We start from the raw sequence: 19,216 nt of genomic DNA on the forward strand, positions 1-19,216 counted from the left end.
ACAGGAGCAGGCCATGCTAAGTAATAGAGCAGGCTGTGTGTAGGATGACAGGAGGGACAGGAGCAGGCCATGCTGAGTAATAGAGCGGGCTGTGTGTAGGATGATAGGAGGGGCAGGAGCAGGCCATGCTGAGTAATAGAGCGGGCTGTATGTAGGGTGACAGGAGGGGCAGGAGCAGGCCATGCTGAGTAATAGTGATCTGTGTGTAGGATGACAGGAGGGACAGGAGCAGGCCATGCTAAGTAATAGAGCAGGCTGTGTGTAGGATGACAGGAGGGGCAGGAGCAGGCCATGCTGAGTAATAGAGCATGCTGTGTGTAGGATGACAGGAGGGACAGGAGCAGGCCATGCTGAGTAATAGTGATCTGTGTGTAGGATGACAGGAGGGACAGGAGCAGGCCATGCTAAGTAATAGAGCAGGCTGTGTGTAGGATGACAGGAGGGGCAGGAGCAGGCCATGCTGAGTAATAGAGCATGCTGTGTGTAGGATGACAGGAGGGGCAGGAACAGGCTATGCTGAGTAATAGAGCATGCTGTGTGTAGGATGACAGGAGGGGCAGGAACAGGCCATGCTGAGTGAGAGAGCGGGCTGTGTGTAGGATGACAGGAGGGGCAGGAGCAGGCCATGCTAAGTAAAAGAGCAGGCTGTGTGTAGGATGACAGGAGGGGCAGGAGCAGGCCATGCTGAGTAATAGAGCATGCTGTGTGTAGGATGACAGGAGGGGCAGGAACAGGCTATGCTGAGTAATAGAGCATGCTGTGTGTAGGATGACAGGAGGGGCAGGAACAGGCCATGCTGAGTGAGAGAGCGGGCTGTGTGTAGGATGACAGGAGGGGCAGGAGCAGGCCATGCTAAGTAAAAGAGCAGGCTGTGTGTAGGATGACAGGAGGGGCAGGAGCAGGCCATGCTGAGTAATAGAGCATGCTGTGTGTAGGATGACAGGAGGGGCAGGAACAGGCCATGCTGAGTATTAGAGCAGGCTGTGTGTATGATGGCAGGAGCAGGCCATGCTGAGTAATAGAGCAGGCTGTGTGTAGGATTACAGGAGAGGCAGGAGCAGGCCATGCTGAGTAATAGAGCAGGCTGTGTGTAGGATGACAGGAGGGGCAAGAGCAGGCCATGCTGAGTAATGGAGCAGGTTGTGTGTAGGATGAAAGGAGGGGCAGGAGCAGTCCATGCTAAGTAATAGAGCAGACTGTGTGTAGGGTGACACAAGGAGCAGGAGCAGGCCATGCTGAGTAAGAGAGCGGGCTGTGTGTAGGATGACAGGAGGGGCAGGAGCAGGCCAAGCTGGGTAATAGAGCAGGCTGTGTGTAGGGTGACACGAGGAGCAGGCCATGCTGAGTAAGAGAGCGGGCTGTGTGTAGGTTGACAGGAGGGGCAGGAGCAGGCCAAGCTGGGTAATAGAGCAGGCTGTGTGTAGGATGACAGGAGGGGCAGGCCATGCTGAGTAAGAGAGCGGGCTGTGTGTAGGATAACAGGAGGGGCAGGAGCAGGCCATGCTAAGTAATAGAGCAGGCTGTGTGTAGGGTGACACGAGGATCAGGCCATTCTGAGTAAGAGAGCGGGCTGTGTGTAGGTTGACAGGAGGGGCAGGAGCAGGCCATGCTAAGTAATAGAGCAGGCTGTGTGTAGGGTGACACGAGGATCAGGCCATGCTAAGTAAGAGAGCGGGCTGTGTGTAGGATGACAGGAGGGGCAGGAGCAGGCCATGCTGAGTAAGAGAGCGGGCTGTGTGTAGGATGACAGGAGGGGCAGGAGCAGGCCATGCTGAGTAAGAGAGCGTGCTGTGTGTATTTTGACAGGAGGGGCAGGAGCAGGCCATGCTGAGTAATAGAGCATGCTGTGTGTAGGATGTCAGGAGGGGCAGGAACAGGCCATGCTGAGTATTAGAGCAGGCTGTGTGTATGATGGCAGGAGCAGGCCATGCTGAGTAATAGAGCAGGCTGTGTGTAGGATTACAGGAGAGGCAGGAGCAGGCCATGCTGAGTAATAGAGCAGGCTGTGTGTAGGATGACAGGAGGGGCAAGAGCAGGCCATGCTGAGTAATAGAGCATGCTGTGTGTAGGATGACAGGAGGGGCAGGAACAGGCCATGCTGAGTATTAGAGCAGGCTGTGTGTATGATGGCAGGAGCAGGCCATGCTGAGTAATAGAGCAGGCTGTGTGTAGGATGAGATGAGGAGCAGGGGCAGACCATGCTGAGTAATAGAGCAGGCTGTGTGTAGGATGACAGGAGGGGCATGAGCAGGCCATGCTGAGTAATGGAGCAGGTTGTGTGTAGGATGAAAGGAGGGGCAGGAGCAGTCCATGCTAAGTAATAGAGCAGACTGTGTGTAGGGTGACACAAGGAGCAGGAGCAGGCCATGCTGAGTAAGAGAGCGGGCTGTGTGTAGGATGACAGGAGGGGCAGGAGCAGGCCAAGCTGGGTAATAGAGCAGGCTGTGTGTAGGGTGACACGAGGAGCAGGCCATGCTGAGTAAGAGAGCGGGCTGTGTGTAGGTTGACAGGAGGGGCAGGAGCAGGCCAAGCTGGGTAATAGAGCAGGCTGTGTGTAGGATGACAGGAGGGGCAGGCCATGCTGAGTAAGAGAGCGGGCTGTGTGTAGGATGACAGGAGGGGCAGGAGCAGGCCATGCTAAGTAATAGAGCAGGCTGTGTGTAGGGTGACACGAGGATCAGGCCATTCTGAGTAAGAGAGCGGGCTGTGTGTAGGATGACAGGAGGGGCAGGAGCAGGCCATGCTAAGTAAGAGAGCGGGCTGTGTGTAGGATGACAGGAGGGGCAGGAGCAGGCCATGCTGAGTAAGAGAGCGGGCTGTGTGTAGGATGACAGGAGGGGCAGGAGCAGGCCATGCTGAGTAAGAGAGCGGGCCGTGTGTAGGTTGACAGGAGGGGCAGGAGCAGGCCAAGCTGGGTAATAGAGCAGGCTGTGTGTAGGATGACAGGAGGGGCAGGCCATGCTGAGTAAGAGAGTGGGCTGTGTGTATGATGATAGGAGGGGTAGGAGCAGGCCATGCTAAGTAATAGAGCAGGCTGTGTGTAGGATGACAGGAGGGGCAGGAGCAGGCCATGCTAAGTAATAGAGCAGGCTGTGTGTAGGATGACAGGAGGGGCAGGAGCAGGCCATGCTAAGTAATAGAGCAGGCTGTGTATAGGATGACAGGAGGGGCAGGCCATGCTGAGTAAGAGAGCGGGCTGTGTAGGGTGACAGGAGGGGCAGGAGCAGGCCATGCTGAGTAATAGAGCAGGCTGTGTGTAGGATGACAGGAGGGGCAGGAGCAGGCCATGCTAAGTAATAGAGCAGGCTGTGTATAGGATGACAGGAGGGGCAGGCCATGCTGAGTAAGAGAGCGGGCTGTGTAGGGTGACAGGAGGGGCAGGAGCAGGCCATGCTGAGTAATAGAGCAGGCTGTGCGTAGGGTGACATGAGAGGCAGGAGCAGACCATGCTGAGTAATAGAGCAGGCTGTGTGTAGGATGACAGGAGGGGCAGGAGCATGCCATGCTGAGTAAGAGAGCGGGCTGTGTGTAGGATGACAGGAGGGGCAGGAGCAGGCCATGCTGAGTAATAGAGCAGGCTGTGCGTAGGGTGACATGAGGGGCAGGAGCAGGCCATGCTGAGTAATAGAGCAGGCTGTGTGTAGGATGACAGGAGGGGCAGGAGCATGCCATGCTGAGTAAGAGAGCGGCCTGTGTGTAGGATGACAGGAGGGGCAGGAGCAGGCCATGCTGCGTAATAGAGCAGGCTGTATGTAGGGTGACAGGAGGGGCAGGAGCAGGCCATGCTGAGTAATAGAGCGGGCTGTGTGTAGGATGACAGGAGGGGCAGGAGCAGGCCATGCTGAGTAATAGAGCAGGCTGTATGTAGGGTGGCAGGAGCAGGCCATGCTGAGTAATAGAGCGGGCTGTGTGTAGGATGACAGGAGGGGCAGGAGCAGGCCATGCTGAGTAATAGAGCAGGCTGTGTGTAGGATGAGATGAGGGGCAGGAGCAGGCCATGCTGAGTAAGAGAGCGGGCTGTGTGTAGGATGACAGGAGGGGCAGGAGCAGGCCATGCTGAGTAATAGAGCGGGCTGTGTGTAGGATGACAGGAGGGGCAGGAGCAGGCCATGCTGAGTAATAGAGCGGGCTGTGTGTAGGATGACAGGAGGGGCAGGAGCAGGCCATGCTGAGTAATAGAGCAGGCTGTATGTAGGGTGACAGGAGGGGCAGGAGCAGGCCATGCTGAGTAATAGAGCGGGCTGTGTGTAGGATGACAGGAGGGGCAGGAGCAGGCCATGCTGAGTAATAGAGCGGGCTGTGTGTAGGATGACAGGAGGGGCAGGAGCATGCCATGCTGAGTGAGCGGGCTGTGTGTAGGATGACAGGAGGGGCAGGAGCAGGCCAAGCTGGGTAATAGAGCAGGCTGTATGTAGGGTGACAGGAGGGGCAGGAGCAGGCCATGCTGAGTAATAGAGCGGGCTGTGTGTAGGATGACAGGAGGGGCAGGAGCAGGCCATGCTGAGTAATAGAGCGGGCTGTGTGTAGGATGACAGGAGGGGCAGGAGCAGGCCATGCTAAGTAAGAGAGCGGGCTGTGTGTAGGATGAGATGAGGGGCAGGAGCAGGCCATGCTGAGTGAGAGAGCGGGCTGTGTGTAGGATGACAGGAGGGGCAGGAGCAGGCCAAGCTGGGTAATAGAGTGGTTTGAGTTTAGTGTGTTTATTTTTCATGTCATTTTTCATTTTCCTCTTTTCTCGGCTCCTCTCCTCATGCTTCCTCCCCCTCTGTTAGATTTTCCATGCTCCCCACCCACAGTCGCACGCTGAGAGGTCCAGCACAGCTCCCAGGCTTGTTTTCTTGGCCCAGATGCTTTATTTACATTCACGCTGGCAGCAGAAGGCATGCGAGACCAGCTGTGCCAGTCATGTGACCTCATTGGCTGACATTGCCCTGACAGCTTCGGGGTCTCCAGATGTTTTTAACCCTTTCTGTCTGAGGTTGTCCACCAACAACTACGCTGGACACTTTTTTTTTTTTTTTTTCCCCACAAATTTCTTTATATAGAAACTCTTTAAACACAAGTGATCCCACGTAAAGCTCATGTCACGACACATGCCCTACACAGCATTACACTTAAAGGACAACTTTCCTGGGGGGGGTATGAAGGCTGCCACATTTCTTTCCTATTAAACAATGCACAATTCTCTGCCTCTAATACATTTAGCCACAGCCCCTGAACAAGCATGCTGATCAAGTGCTCTGACTGACATGTGACCGAAGTAGCTGCATGCTTGTTTCAGGTTTGATTCAGATACAATTGCAGCCAAATAGACCAGCAGGACTGCCAGGCAACTGGTATTGTTCAAAAGGAAATAGATATGGCAGACTCCATATTCTTCTCACTTGAGGGGTTCTGTAACATTCTCTTTTTCCCTCATATGTGATGCTATCCTGTCCCAGGAGGTAGTTTTAATAGGAGATAAATATCCCCCGACCCCGTTTTCCCAAGCACTGTCAGACAAGGAGCCGGAGTCATGTCTGTGCAAACACTGATTGTTTAAGCTGGCCATACACTGGCCCGATTTGCAGCCGTTTCGACAGCAGATTCGATCACTGGGATCGAATCTGCTGCCAATCGTTCGCGCTACACGCCGAATTTCGATCCATTTCATCCGATCCCGTCGATCGTTCCGTGCGGAAAATTACCATCGATCGCCCGCGGGTAGGGAGCGCGTCGCTAGCGGCGTTCGAGTGCCCGACGACCGACGCAATAGAGCGGCAATACATTACCTGCTCCGCCGGCGCGGCTGCCCCCGGTCACCGCTGCTCCGTGTCCGCACTGGTCTCCGGCATGCTTCAGTTCCTCCTGCCCGGCAGGAAGTTTAAACAGTAGAGGGCGCTCTACTGCTTAAACTTCCTGCCGGGCAGGAAGAAGTAAAGCATGCTGGACCTGGAGACCAGCGCGGACACGGAGCAGCGGAGACCTGGGGACTGGAGTCGTGCCGGCGGAGCAGGTAATGTATGCGGGCATGCGGGCGGGGGGAGCGGCGGCAGCACCACCACCACCACAACAGATTGTGAACGGTTTCAGGCTGAAATCCGTTCACAATCTGTTTGCAGTAAAGGTAGCCATACGATACCTCCCTGATCATATTCGATCAGAGAGGGATCTATCTGTTGGTCGAATCTGATGGCAAATCGACCAGTGTATGGCTACCTTAAGTCTCTCAGTATGACAGAGGCCTAGTTTTCTTGAACCATTGCTACTTTCAGCCATGTACTTGTTTGCATGGAGTTATGAAAAGCAGTTGGGAGGTGTTTTGGAGTCCTTCAGAGACCATCTGATAGCTGTCAAATTCTGAGTAGGTCCTATATAACATTTTTGGCATCAGCTGGGAACGCTCATTGAGGGGGGGGGGGGGGGGGGGGGGGGAGGAGCCCCCCCCATTGTAAAACTTGCATCGGGGCTCATAGCTTCTTAGCTACGCTACTGTGTCAATCTGAAACGCCACCCCATTCAGTCACATGGGTGCGCAGGGGGAGAGTGATTGGCTGTGTCCTTGCTGACTGGTAATCTATAAGTTACAGAGGAGGACATGAGAATCTACAAAATGGGGCAGAGATTTTCTTTTAAAAATGTACATTCATTATGCACAAAACTATTTGTACAACACTTGCAGTTAAAATGTACCAGAGCTCAAATAATTAAAAAAAAGCATACATACCTGGGGCTTCCTCCAGTCCCATCCGCTCAGATCGCTCCCACGCCGCCCTCCTCCGCTGCCCGCAGCTTTGGTACCGGGTCCCGTCACTTCCGTCAGTCAGAGCCAGTCTACGCAGGAGAAGTGCGCCCTCTACGTATCTGTCCGGCGGCTGCTGGAGAGATACGCAAAGAGCGCACTTCTCCTGCATAGACTGGAGCCGATTGACGGAAGTGACGGGACCCGGTACCAAAGCTGCAGACATCGGAGGACGGCAGCGTGGGAGCGTTCCAAGCGGATGGGGCTGGAGGAAGCCCAAGGTAAATACTGTATAAATCTTTTTATTTATTTGAGTATTTTATTGCATACTGCAAAAAAAAAAAAAAAACTGTGCTGGGCTCAGGCTGGCATTCACTAGCTGTCAGGGTACAGCAGGCAGAGTAGTAATGTCTTGTGTAGATGGGTTACTACGCTTCTCACTTGCTATTTGCTTTTTGTGCTGTAGATCTATATGTGGCAGAGTGAATAAATCTTTGCTGTTGTGCTGGATGGGGTCTTGTAAGAGCTGCCTGGCTGGGATTTGAGCCATGATGAGCAGATGTGCATTTTGTGACTTAAAGCGGTATCGTCACCATAAAAATCAAATTTAAACAGCAACTGGTCTGAGTGTATTAAGTGGTAAAGATGCTAATCCTGCATTTAAAACTTTCAAAACGTTTTCTGCTGTTATGATTTGGAGTTATCATATACTTTAGGAGCACTGGCTCTTTAGTCATCGGTGCCAAAGAATTGCATGCTGGGGGTTCTTTTTATCTATAATATACTCCTCCTCTACCCTTTATTTCCCTGTCTGCTGCTTATCTGAAACCTGATCCCCTACTAACTTGTGTTTACAAGCAAGGCTCAGGTGACTCAGTGATTGGAGGAGACAAGAAAAAAAGTAAAGGGCAGAAATGACATCACGAGTTAGCCTTTACTGTGGGCAAAAGACATGGCCCCCACCAGGAACAGAATTCTCGTCATTTACTATATAACATTCACTGAAATCCAAACGTGGACAGTACGATACATGTGTTATGTAAGTAGATCAAGTATTTATCTACTTATATATGTGTGTTCTTTCCCTGGAATAGTATGGCCGATCCTACTGCTTTAAAAGTCCTGTAAATTCACTTAAGTCCTGACCCAGCCAATAAGTGTACAGCGCACTAACCCTTCACCAGTTAATTGGCACCGAATCTGATATGGTGGCAGAGAGGGCATCGGAGGGTGTCCAGGGACAGTGGTGGGGTGAAGTTGGCACTCATACAGGGTTTCCCAGCAGCCTCTGAGGGAGGGCAGTAATGGCACAGCATTATACATACAGCACTTACTGGAGAAGCCGATATTCATTCTATAGAGAGGGGAGGGGGTAGCACAACAGGGTACACCTTGCTAGCTTAATAAAGAAGAACTGTAACCAAGGATTGAACTTCATCCCAATCAGTAGCCGATACCCCCTTTCCCACGAGAAAGCTCCACCTTTTCTAGAATAGATCGGGGAAGGGGGGGGGATCTGTATGCCTGATATTGTGGTAAACTCCTCCCACAGTGTGATGTCAGCACCAGGGTACTGACCTCACACTGTGGAAGCCTTGTTGCATTGTGGGAAAAAACAGTGGTTTCCAGCTGCCCAAAATGCATCATTTCTTTCCACAGACCTCGCCTGTCAGCAGTAAAAATGTCGCCATATGATACATTTCAGAATGTAAATCAGGGAGAGTAAAGATTTTACAATGGGCAAACATTGAATAAATCCTTTATAAATTATTGTATAAATTAAGCGTTTTTTTTCTTTACGTTATTTTCACTGCAGTTCGTCTTTAAAGGACCACGCCAGCAAAAAAAAATTAAGCAGTTAAAATCTGAAAGAACGTCAGGTTTTGGACTAGCCCATATCCTCATGGGGGATTCTCAGGGTTTGCTTTGTTTTCAGAAGCATTTCCTGAATGGCAGTTTAAAGAGAACCCGAGGTGGGTTTGAAGAATGTTATCTGCATACAGAGGCTGGATCTGCCTATACAGCCCAGCCTCTGTTGCTTTCCCAAACTCCCCTAAGGTCCCCCTGCACTCTGCAATCCCTCATAAATCACAGCCACGCTGCTGACAAACAGCTTGTCAGAGTTGGCTGTGTTTATCTCTATAGTGTCAGTCTGCTGCTCTCCCCGCCTCCTGCAGAACTCCAGTCCCCGCCTGCATCCCTTCCCTCCCTGCTGATTGGAGGGAAGGGACGGGGGCTGGGACCGGAGCTATGCAGGAGGCAGGGGAGCAGCTGAGACTGACACTACAGATGTAAACACAGCCTCAGAGCACGGCTGTGATTTATGAGGGATTGCAGAGTGCAGGGGGACCTTAGTGGGGTTTGGGATAGCAACAGAGGCTGGGCTGTATAGGCAGATCCAGCCTCTGTATGCAGATAACATTCTTTAAACACACCTCGGGGGCTCTTTAACTGCCAAAATAGTGAGATACCAGCCAGCCTCCCTACTCACGTGCACACTATTTTGTCAGGTAGACTTAGCAACTGCCGTTCAGGAAATGCTGTTGAAATCAAATACAACCCTGAGATGTCCATACGAGGAAGATGGACTGGCCCAAATCCTGTCGGTTCTGTCAGATTTTAACTGCTTACTTTTTTGGGGTGGAGTGGTCCTTTAACAATGATGATCGGTAACTGAGGATCCAACACAACCAATCGTGAACTGTGTTGTCGGTGATGTTGGACACCTGACCTCACACTGCATGTTTAACTGAGAGCATCATGAATGACTGTCCTAGCCGGGTGATAAGGATCTCAAATTTCAGTTCATATTTGCTTTCAGACTCCCCTCCACTCTCCCTGAAGAATCTGACCGGTTCTTGTTTTATGTGTTACTATGAGCAGAAAAGGATTAATATGTAATGGGGCCCGAGGCAAGACAGCAGTGTTTGCACACCGCTGATGGTCACCTGGCTTTTTTAGTTAGGTTTGGTGGGGCTAGCACCCACCAGGCCCCAAACTCTCTCCAGGCCCTAGGCAACAGAGCCAGATCATACACAAAGCAAACCTGGGCAAACTACAAGTGTTGATGGCAGAAATCTGCTGCCTACCCAGAGATAACCTTGTTTTGTGCAGTTTCCAGTGGGAGCCGCTGTTATAAGGAACAAGTAAAAACTGGTTTCCAGCTCTTGCTCAACCAAAACCTCTAACATACATAGGAGAAATTCCCAATTTAAGAAATTGCTATAAATATAGCTCATTGCTGCACACGCCTTAATCTACGTAAACACATTAATACATTTTAATTGTAAAACTACCTCTGAATTTCCATAATTAAAGTGGATCAGAGATAAACTTTTACTCATTGCATAATTGTGTTCCTTTCATATAGTTTATAGGGCATTCCTTAAGCCAAATATTTTTTGTTTTGTTTTAATACTCCAATTCCCTATAAACTAAACAAGCCTCGCCCACAGCTCCTTTTGTGCCTTGCACTGTAGCAAGGGCTTATGGGAGCTCAGTCTAGGCAGGAGGAGGAGGATGAGGTTACTAGCCATTGATTTCAGAGGCAGAGGGGAAGCGGAGAGGGGACTGAATTTACACACAGGCAAGCTGATAGCATCTCCAGCCCTCAGCCTGTGACAATGTAACAAACAGAACATGGCTGCCCTCATTGTAACACAGGAATAAATAATCATAAACTTTTGAAGCTGTCTGCAGCTAGATATGCTGTGTAAACTATCTAAACTTTAGATAAGATATATAGACAAGTTACTTATTATTATTAGTTTTTCATCTCGGATCTGCTTTAACTCTAAGCTTGTGCTTCACTTTCCTTTCTGTGCAAGCCCTCTACCTGGAGTACGGAATGCCTAGAAACCCCCATCTTCCTGTCCGGCCAATGAAAGGACACATCCGGGATTTAAAAAACAAAACCCAAGGTCTATGTACCTGGGTCTTCCTCCAGCCCCTAGCAGCCTATGTGTCTCTTGTCACAGCTCCACTCCCAGCTGGTGTCCCAGGGTCCCCTCCATTGCAGATGTCTGCGAGTACGCAGCCACGCTGATCAAGGTTGCACTCCTGTAGCAGGAAGCATTCAGTACTTCTGCACCTGCGCAGAATGCTCCAGGCTATATGAGCACAAGCTTGCGCAGAAGATGCGATCTGGCGAGGTCGGCATCTGCAATGGAGGGCACCGGTTGGGAGCGGAGCTGCGGCAAGGGACACATAGGCTGCTAGGGGCTGCAGGAAGTCCCATGTACGTAGATGATTTGTTTTTTTTTGTTTTTTTAACCTCTGACCTGTCCTCTAAAGAGAAACCGTGACCAAGAATTGAACTTCATCCCAATCAGTAGCTGATACCCCTTTCCCATGAGAAAGCTATTCCTTTTCACAAACTGATCATAGGTGGTTTATTAATTATTTTCACTCTTTAAGTGCACAGAACAGCAACCCTTGTTACTCATTTTTAACTTTTGGACACTTTCATTTTCCAGACTAGAGACGTGGTCTATATTTTGACCAATTGTGTTTTATAATTTTATTTATTTTTTTATTTTTTAAAGTTTATTAAAGAACAAAGCATGACAATAAATATACAATGCATTCTCAGAATGATAATTGGCTTAACATGATAGACCTATCTATTTATTTTTGCTATACTTTTATAGCTTCATTAATTACAGTAATCCATTTCCAGATCGTTATGGGCTTTTTGATTCAGATTATAAAATTCTAGTTCCTGTAGAGCAAAAAATGTAAGTGAAAGTTGGATCTGAATCCCGTCTCTATTCCACCCCTGAAAATGTTCTTACTCTTGTCTGTGTCTGCATAATCCTGTGATTTGCCACAGGCTTGGCCACACCCACTTGACAGTCTTAAAGTGAACCCTATGGGAAAATAAACTGATGAGATAAACAAAAAAAAACAAAAAAGTAATTTTTAGGAGTAGGAGGATAAATGCAATTAAGTATCCCATGGTTTTTATTTTATATTTAAGGGGGAAAAAAAACGCACACCTTATTGGCCGTTTGGTCAGATCTTTATTGCATGTGTGTGTAATGGCACAATACAGTGGGATGCAAAAGTTTGGGCAACCTTGTTAATCGTCATGATTTTCCTGTATAAGTCGTTGGTTGTTATGATAAAAAAATGTCAGTTAAATATATCATATAGGAGACACACACGGTGATATTTGAGAAGTGAAATGAAGTTTATTGGATTTACAGAAAGTGTGCAATAATTGTTTAAACAAAATTAGGCAGGTGCATAAATTTGGGCACCACTTAAAAGAAATGAAATCAATATTTAGTAGATCCTCCTTTTGCAGAAATTACAGCCTCTAAAGGCTTCCTGTAGGTTCCAATGAGAGTCTGGATTCTGGCTGAAGGTATTTGGTATTTTGGACCATTCCTCTTTACAACACATCTCTAGCTCATGCAAGTTTAATGGCTTCCGAGCATGGACAGCTCTCTTTAACTCACACCACAGATTTTCAATTATATTCAGGTCTGGGGACTGAGATGGCCATTCCAGAATGTTGTACTTGTTCCTCTGCATGAATGTCTTAGTGGATTTTGAGCAGTTTTTAAGGTCGTTGTCTTGTTGAATGATCCATCCCCAGAGCAGTTTCAGCTTTGTCACGGATTCCTGGACATTGGTCTCCAGAATCTGCTGATACTGAGTGGAATCCATGCATCCCTCAACTTTGACAAGATTCCCAGTCCCTGCACTGGCCACACAGACCCACAGCATGATGGAACCACCACCATATTTTACTGTAGGTAGCAAGTGTTTTTCTTGGAAAGCTATGTTGTTTTTCCTCCATGCATAACGCCCCTTGTTATGCCCAAATAACTCAATTTTAGTTTCATCAGTCTATAGCACCTTATTCCAAAATGAAGCTGGCTTGTCCAAATGTGCTTTAGCATACCTTAAATGGCTCTGTTTGTGTTGTGGGCGGAGAAAAGGCTTCCTCTGCATCACTCTCGCATACAGCATCTCCTTGTGTAAAGTGTGCCGAATGGTTGAACCATGCACATTGACTCCATCTGCAGCAAGATGATGTTGTAGGTCTTTGGTGCTGATCTGTGGGTTGACTCTGACTGTTCTCACTATTTGTCGCTTCTGTTTATCACTTCTCAAATATCACTGTGTGTGTCTATATGATATATTTAACTGACAGTTTTTATCGCAACAACCAACGCTTTATACAGGAAAATCATGACGATTAACAAGGTTGCCCAAACTTTCGCATCACACTGTAAGCTTGCTGCTTTGTTCCTGACTGTTGTTTTATATTTAACCACTTTGCATCCAGACCTTGTTTTCAACTTTATTGACCAGAGCAGTTTTGACAGTTTAGCTATGTCCCTATTTAATCAGAAATAACTTTATCCCTACTTATGACACAGAAATGAAATATATATTGTTTTTTTCAAGACAAACTAGGCTTTCATTGTATGCCATTTTTTCCCTCGAACAATTTTGTTTTCTATGAATTTTAATGGGAAACAAAGAAAAAAAATATAAAAAAACATGTATTTCTCAGTTTTGCCAATTCCAGTTTAAAAATAAAAAGTGCTACTGTAGATAATAAACACAAATTTTGTTTGGCTATTCTTACTGCTTATCACAAAACTTACATTATGTTCCGGTCACAATTTGTGGTGAAGATATTTGATTCTGAAATAATGCTACAGAGTGTGTTTTTCACTATGAATGAGAAAATAAAAGTATTTTTAATACTAAAAATAAATCTCATTAGCTCAGGAAACTTATATTCCCATTCACCAATTAGTGCTGCATCAGATAGTGCCAGAAATGTGCACAGGAGCAAGCCCAATCCTGTACAGCACTGCTTCAATACAGGTCAGTAGATCTACTGACCTGTGGCTTAGATGAAGTCCCAGAGGACGTATATCTACTGACCTGTGGACAAAGTGGTTAAACATTTACAAAGTTGGTTGAATGTTTTACAGTGGCAGCCTATTAAGTGTCCCAGAGTGTTAAAAGGGGTAATAGTTCATGTATGTTATATCTCCCTGCCCTCAGAAGATGTATTCTGCCAGGAAAACTTTTATGGCTGTAATTTGCTTATCAGTGATGCTTACTATATTCCCGACAAGACAGAAGCTGTCACTTCCATGCCTAGAGATTAATGCTTTCAGGCAACAAAATAAAACAAGTAAAATAGCCTGGTTATTAATGTGCTTTACGCTGTACATACACATGTTTATGTCATCATGCCACACATCGTCTTGGGTACACTTTCAAGGTTTTTTTTTTTAGATAGATGTAAAGAAAATGCCAGCAAAATGTGGCACATTTGAGCATAGCAGCCATGCAGGGTCCTGCTGCTGAATGAAGCACGCGTTTGACCGCTCTATATAACTGCTGCACATTATTGATCAGTCTGCCCTGTGTGTGATATATAGAGACACGAGCTGCAATTCTGTTTCCTGGTAATCCTTGCTCTGTATGGCTGAACTGATAGTAAGTCCAGGTTAGTTTTATGGTATAAATCATAGCAATGATGCAGGAAGTGCACTTGGTACAATGTATATCTGTCTTTGGTTACAGGAAGATGATGACCCGAGACAGACGGATACTGGAGAGGAAGACACTGAGGATGAAGTTGACAGCGAGAATGCTCCGGCCTCTCCGCAGGATGGGGTGCTGGCCTCACGGATCAGGGAGGCAGCCCACAAGCTCCTGGAAGCAGTGGTGAAATCGCTGGCACTACTGCTGCTTGCGCTGGCAGGTAACCATTGATCCTGGGAAATCGCTGGCACTATTGCTGCTTGCACTAGCAGGTAACCATTGATCCTGGGAAATCGCTGGCACTATTTCTGCTTGCACTAGTAGGTAACCATTGATCCTGGGAAATCGCTGGCACTACTGCTGCTTGCACTGGCAGTTAACCATTGATCCTGGGAAATCACTGGCGCTACTGCTGCTTGCCCTGGCAGTTAACCTTTGATCCTGGGAAATCTCTGGCGCTACTGCTGCTTGCACTGGCAGGTAACCATTGATCCTGGGAAATCACTGGTGCTACTGCTGCTTGCACTGGCAGGTAACCATTGATCCTGGTAAATCGCTGGCACTACTGCTGCTTGCACTGGCAGGTAACCATTGATCCTGGGAAATCGCTGGCACTACTGCTGCTTGCGCTGGCAGGTAACCATTGATCCTGGGAAATCGCTGGCACTATTGCTGCTTGCACTAGCAGGTAACCATTGATCCTGGGAAATCGCTGGCACTATTTCTGCTTGCACTAGTAGGTAACCATTGATCCTGGGAAATCGCTGGCACTACTGCTGCTTGCACTGGCAGTTAACCATTGATCCTGGGAAATCACTGGCACTACTGCTGCTTGCACTGGCAGTTAACCATTGATCCTGGGAAATCTCTGGCGCTACTGCTGCTTGCACTGGCAGGTAACCATTGATCCTGGGAAATCACTGGTGCTACTGCTGCTTGCACTGGCAGGTAACCATTGATCCTGGTAAATCGCTGGCACTACTGCTGCTTGCACTGGCAGGTAACCATTGATCCTGGGAAATCGCTGGCACTACTGCTGCTTGCGCTGGCAGGTAACCATTGATCCTGGGAAATCGCTGGCACTATTGCTGCTTGCACTAGCAGGTAACCATTGATCCTGGGAAATCGCTGGCACTATTTCTGCTTGCACTAGTAAGTAACCATTGATCCTGGGAAATCGCTGGCACTACTGCTGCTTGCACTGGCAGTTAACCATTGATCCTGGGAAATCACTGGCGCTACTGCTGCTTGCCCTGGCAGGTAACCTTTGATCCTGGGAAATCTCTGGCGCTACTGCTGCTTGCACTGGCAGGTAACCATTGATCCTGGGAAATCACTGGTGCTACTGCTGCTTGCACTGGCAGGTAACCATTGATCCTGGTAAATCGCTGGCACTACTGCTGCTTGCACTGGCAGGTAACCATTGATCCTGGGAAATCGCTGGCACTACTGCTGCTTGCGCTGGCAGGTAACCATTGATCCTGGGAAATCGCTGGCGTTACTGCTGCTTGTGCTGGCAGGTAACCATTGATCCTGGGAAATCACTGGCATTACTGCTGCTTGCGCTGGCAGGTAACCATTGATCCTAGGAAATTGCTGGCTCTACTGCTGCTTGCACTTGCAGATAACCATTGATCCTGTGCATCAGTCCTTCTACATCATTAAAGGGGAACTGAAGTAAGAGGTATACGGAGGCTGCCATATTTATTTCCTTTTAATCAATACCAGTTGCCTGGCAGCCCTGCTGGTCTATTTCTCTGCCGTAGTATCTGAATAACACCAGAAACAAGCATGCAGCTAGTCTTGTCAAATCTGACTTTAACCACTTGCCGACCGCCCACAGCCGATGGGCGGCGGCAAAGTGGACGCCAAAAGGACCGCAATATGCCCAAGGGCATTGCGTCCTTTCGGCATGCCGGGGGAGCGATCGCGTCATTGATGACGCGCGCTTCCCCCGGCAACTGGCTCCGCCCACCCGCGACGACAACCCGCCGGCCGTTCGGAAGCTCCGGCGGGTTGTTAACCCCGCGATCGCCGCTACAAAGTGTATAATACACTTTGTAATGTATACAGAGTGTATTATACAGGCTGCCTTCTGCCCTGGTGGTCCCAGTGTCCGAGGGACCACCAGGGCAGGCTGCAGCCACCCTAGTCTGCACCTAAACAAACTGATCTGCCCCCCCCCCCCCCCGCCCCCTGATCGCCCACAGCACCCCTCAGATACCCCCCCCCCCCCCGCCCACCCCCCAGACCACTGTTTGCACCCAATCACCCCCCTAATAACCCATCAATCACTCCCTGTCACTATCTGTCAAAGCTATTTTTTTTTTAATTCCCTAAATTGCCCCCTGGGGACTCCTGATTACCCCCCCCCCCCCGTGTACTGTATGCATCTATCCCCCCTGATCACCTGTCAATCACCTGTCAATCACCCGTCAATCACCCATCAATCACCACCTGTTACTGCCACCCATCAATCAGCCCCTAACCTGCCCCTTGCGGGCAATCTGATCACCCACCCACACTATTAGATCGCCCGCAAACCCGCCGTCAAATCACCTCCCAAGTGTATTGTTTACATCTGTTCTCTTCTCTAAACACCCACTAATTACTCATCAATCACCCCCTATCACCACCTGTCACTGTTACCTATCAGATCAGACCCTAATCTGCCCCTTGCGGGCACCCAATCACCCACCCACACGCTCAGATTGCCCTCAGACCCCCCCTTATCAATTCGCCAGTGCATTAATTACATCTGTTCTTCCCTGTAATAACCCACTGATCACCTGCCAATCACCTGCCAATCACCTATCACCCATCAATCACCCCCTGTCACTGCCACCCATCAATCAGCCCCTAACCTGCCCCTTGCGGGCAATCTGATCACCCACCCACACCAATAGATCGCCCGCAGATCCGACGTCAGATCACCTCCCAAGTGCATTGCATCTGTTCTCTCCCCTAAACACCCACTAATTACCCATCAATCACCCCCTGTCACCACCTGTCACTGCTACCCATCAGATTAGACCCCTATGTGCCCCTAGGGCACCCAATCACCCGCCCACACCCTCAGACCCCAGCCCTGATCACCTCGCCAGTGCATTGCTTGCATCTATTCCCCCCACTAATCACACCTTGAGACACCCATCAATCACCTCCTGTCACCCCCTAGTACACCTACCCATCAGATCAGGCCCTAATTTTCCCCGTGTGGGCTCCTGATCACTCGGCCAAACCCTCAGACCCCCTTCCGATCACCTCCCCCGTGCATTGATTGCATCTATTTTCCCCTCTAACCACGCCCTGAGGCACCCATCAATCACCTCCTGTCACCCCCCCTAGCACTCCTATCCATCAGATCAGGCCCAATACAACCTGTCATCTAAAAGGCCACCCTGCTTATGACCGGTTCCACAAAATTCGCCCCCTCATAGACCACCTGTCATCAAAATTTGCAGATGCTTATACCCCTGAACAGTCATTTTGAGACATTTGGTTTCCAGACTACTCACGGTTTTGGACCCGTAAAATGCCAGGGCAGTATTGGAACCCCACAAGTGACCCCTTTTTAGAAAAAAGACACCCCAAGGTATTCTGTTAGATGTATGACGAGTTCATAGAAGATTTTACTTTTTGTCAAAAGTTAGCGGAAATTGATTTTTATAGTTTTTTCACAAAGTGTCATTTTTCACTAACTTGTGACAAAAAATAAAATCTTCTATGAACTCACCATACACCTAACGGAATACCTTGGGGTGTCTTCTTTCTAAAATGGGGTCACTTGTGGGGTTCCTATACTGCCCTGGCATTTTAGGGGCCCTAAACCGTGAGGAGTAGTCTAGAAAACAAATGCCTCAAAATGACCTGTGAATAGGACGTTGGGCCCCTTAGCGCACCTAGGCTGCAAAAAAGTGTCACACATGTGGTATCGCCGTACTCTGAAGTAGTATAATGTGTTTTGGGGTGTATTTTTACACATACCCATGCTGGGTGGGAGAAATCTCTCTGTAAATGGACAATTGTGTGTAAAAAAAAAATCAAAAAATTGTCATTTACAGAGATATTTCTCCCACCCAGCATGGGTATGTGTAAAAATACACCCCAAAACACATTATACTACTTCTCCTGAGTACGGCAATACCACATGTGTGGCACTTTTTTGCAGCCTAACTGCGCTAAGGGGCCCAAAGTCCAATGAGCACCTTTAGGCTTTACCATGGTGCTTACAATTTAGCACCCCCCAAAATGCCCCCCAAAATGCCAGGACAGTAAACACACCCCACAAATGACCCCATTTTGGAAAGTAGACCCTTCAAGGTATTCAGAGAGGAGCATAGTGAGTCCGTGGCAGATTTTAATTTTTTTTTGTCGCAAGTTAGAAGAGATGGAAACTTTTTTCCATTTTTTTTTTTTTGTCACTGTGTCATTTTCCGCTAACTTGTGACAAAAATAAAATCTTCTATGAACTCACCAGCCAGAATTATCCACTGCTCCCATCGCTCCACCATGGCGGATCCCCTCCGTGAATTCCTCCACTGGCTTCCTATCCAGTCCAGAATCAGATTCAAGATACTGTACTACATTTCCGATCTTACTCAGAGGTACACACCTAGCCGCTCACTCCGCTCTTCCAATGAACTTCGCCTAACCGCCCCCGCATCACCCAGTCCCATGCACGCCTCCAGGACTTCTCAAGAGCTGCTCCAACACTATGGAACTCCCTACCTCCACCCATTAGGGCAGCCCCCTCCTTCAAAATTTTCAAGAAAGCCCTCAAAACTCACCTTTTCACTCTGGCTTACTACCCCTCACAAGTGCTCTAAACCCACAGCTGAACTCTGGTCCCCTACCTCTCGTGTCCCTACCTCTCCCTCTAGATTGTAAGCCTTTGGGCAGGGTCCTCCTCCTTTTGTGTCCAACTTGATCATGCACCTCCATTACTGTGCACCCATGCTATGCATCTGAGTG

General features: G+C 48.7%; 1 protein-coding gene across 5 annotated transcripts in view; it reads left to right on the forward strand.

The window, feature by feature from the left end:
* Positions 1–19,216, forward strand: part of PIEZO1 (piezo type mechanosensitive ion channel component 1 (Er blood group)) — a 345,137-nt gene that overhangs the window by 165,634 nt on the left and 160,287 nt on the right. For 4 of the 5 annotated variants that reach the window (XM_068260853.1, XM_068260854.1, XM_068260855.1 and 1 more), the window contains exon 6: positions 14,282–14,462. In XM_068260853.1, the coding sequence (XP_068116954.1) occupies positions 14,282–14,462 (181 nt within the window). Of the gene's footprint in view, positions 1–9,259; positions 9,324–14,281; positions 14,463–19,216 lie in introns of those variants that run through there. The other variant, XM_068260857.1, reaches the window with a different exon arrangement.

Source organism: Hyperolius riggenbachi, chromosome 11 (genome assembly GCF_040937935.1).
Source record: "Hyperolius riggenbachi isolate aHypRig1 chromosome 11, aHypRig1.pri, whole genome shotgun sequence".
Lineage (NCBI taxonomy): Eukaryota > Metazoa > Chordata > Amphibia > Anura > Hyperoliidae > Hyperolius > Hyperolius riggenbachi.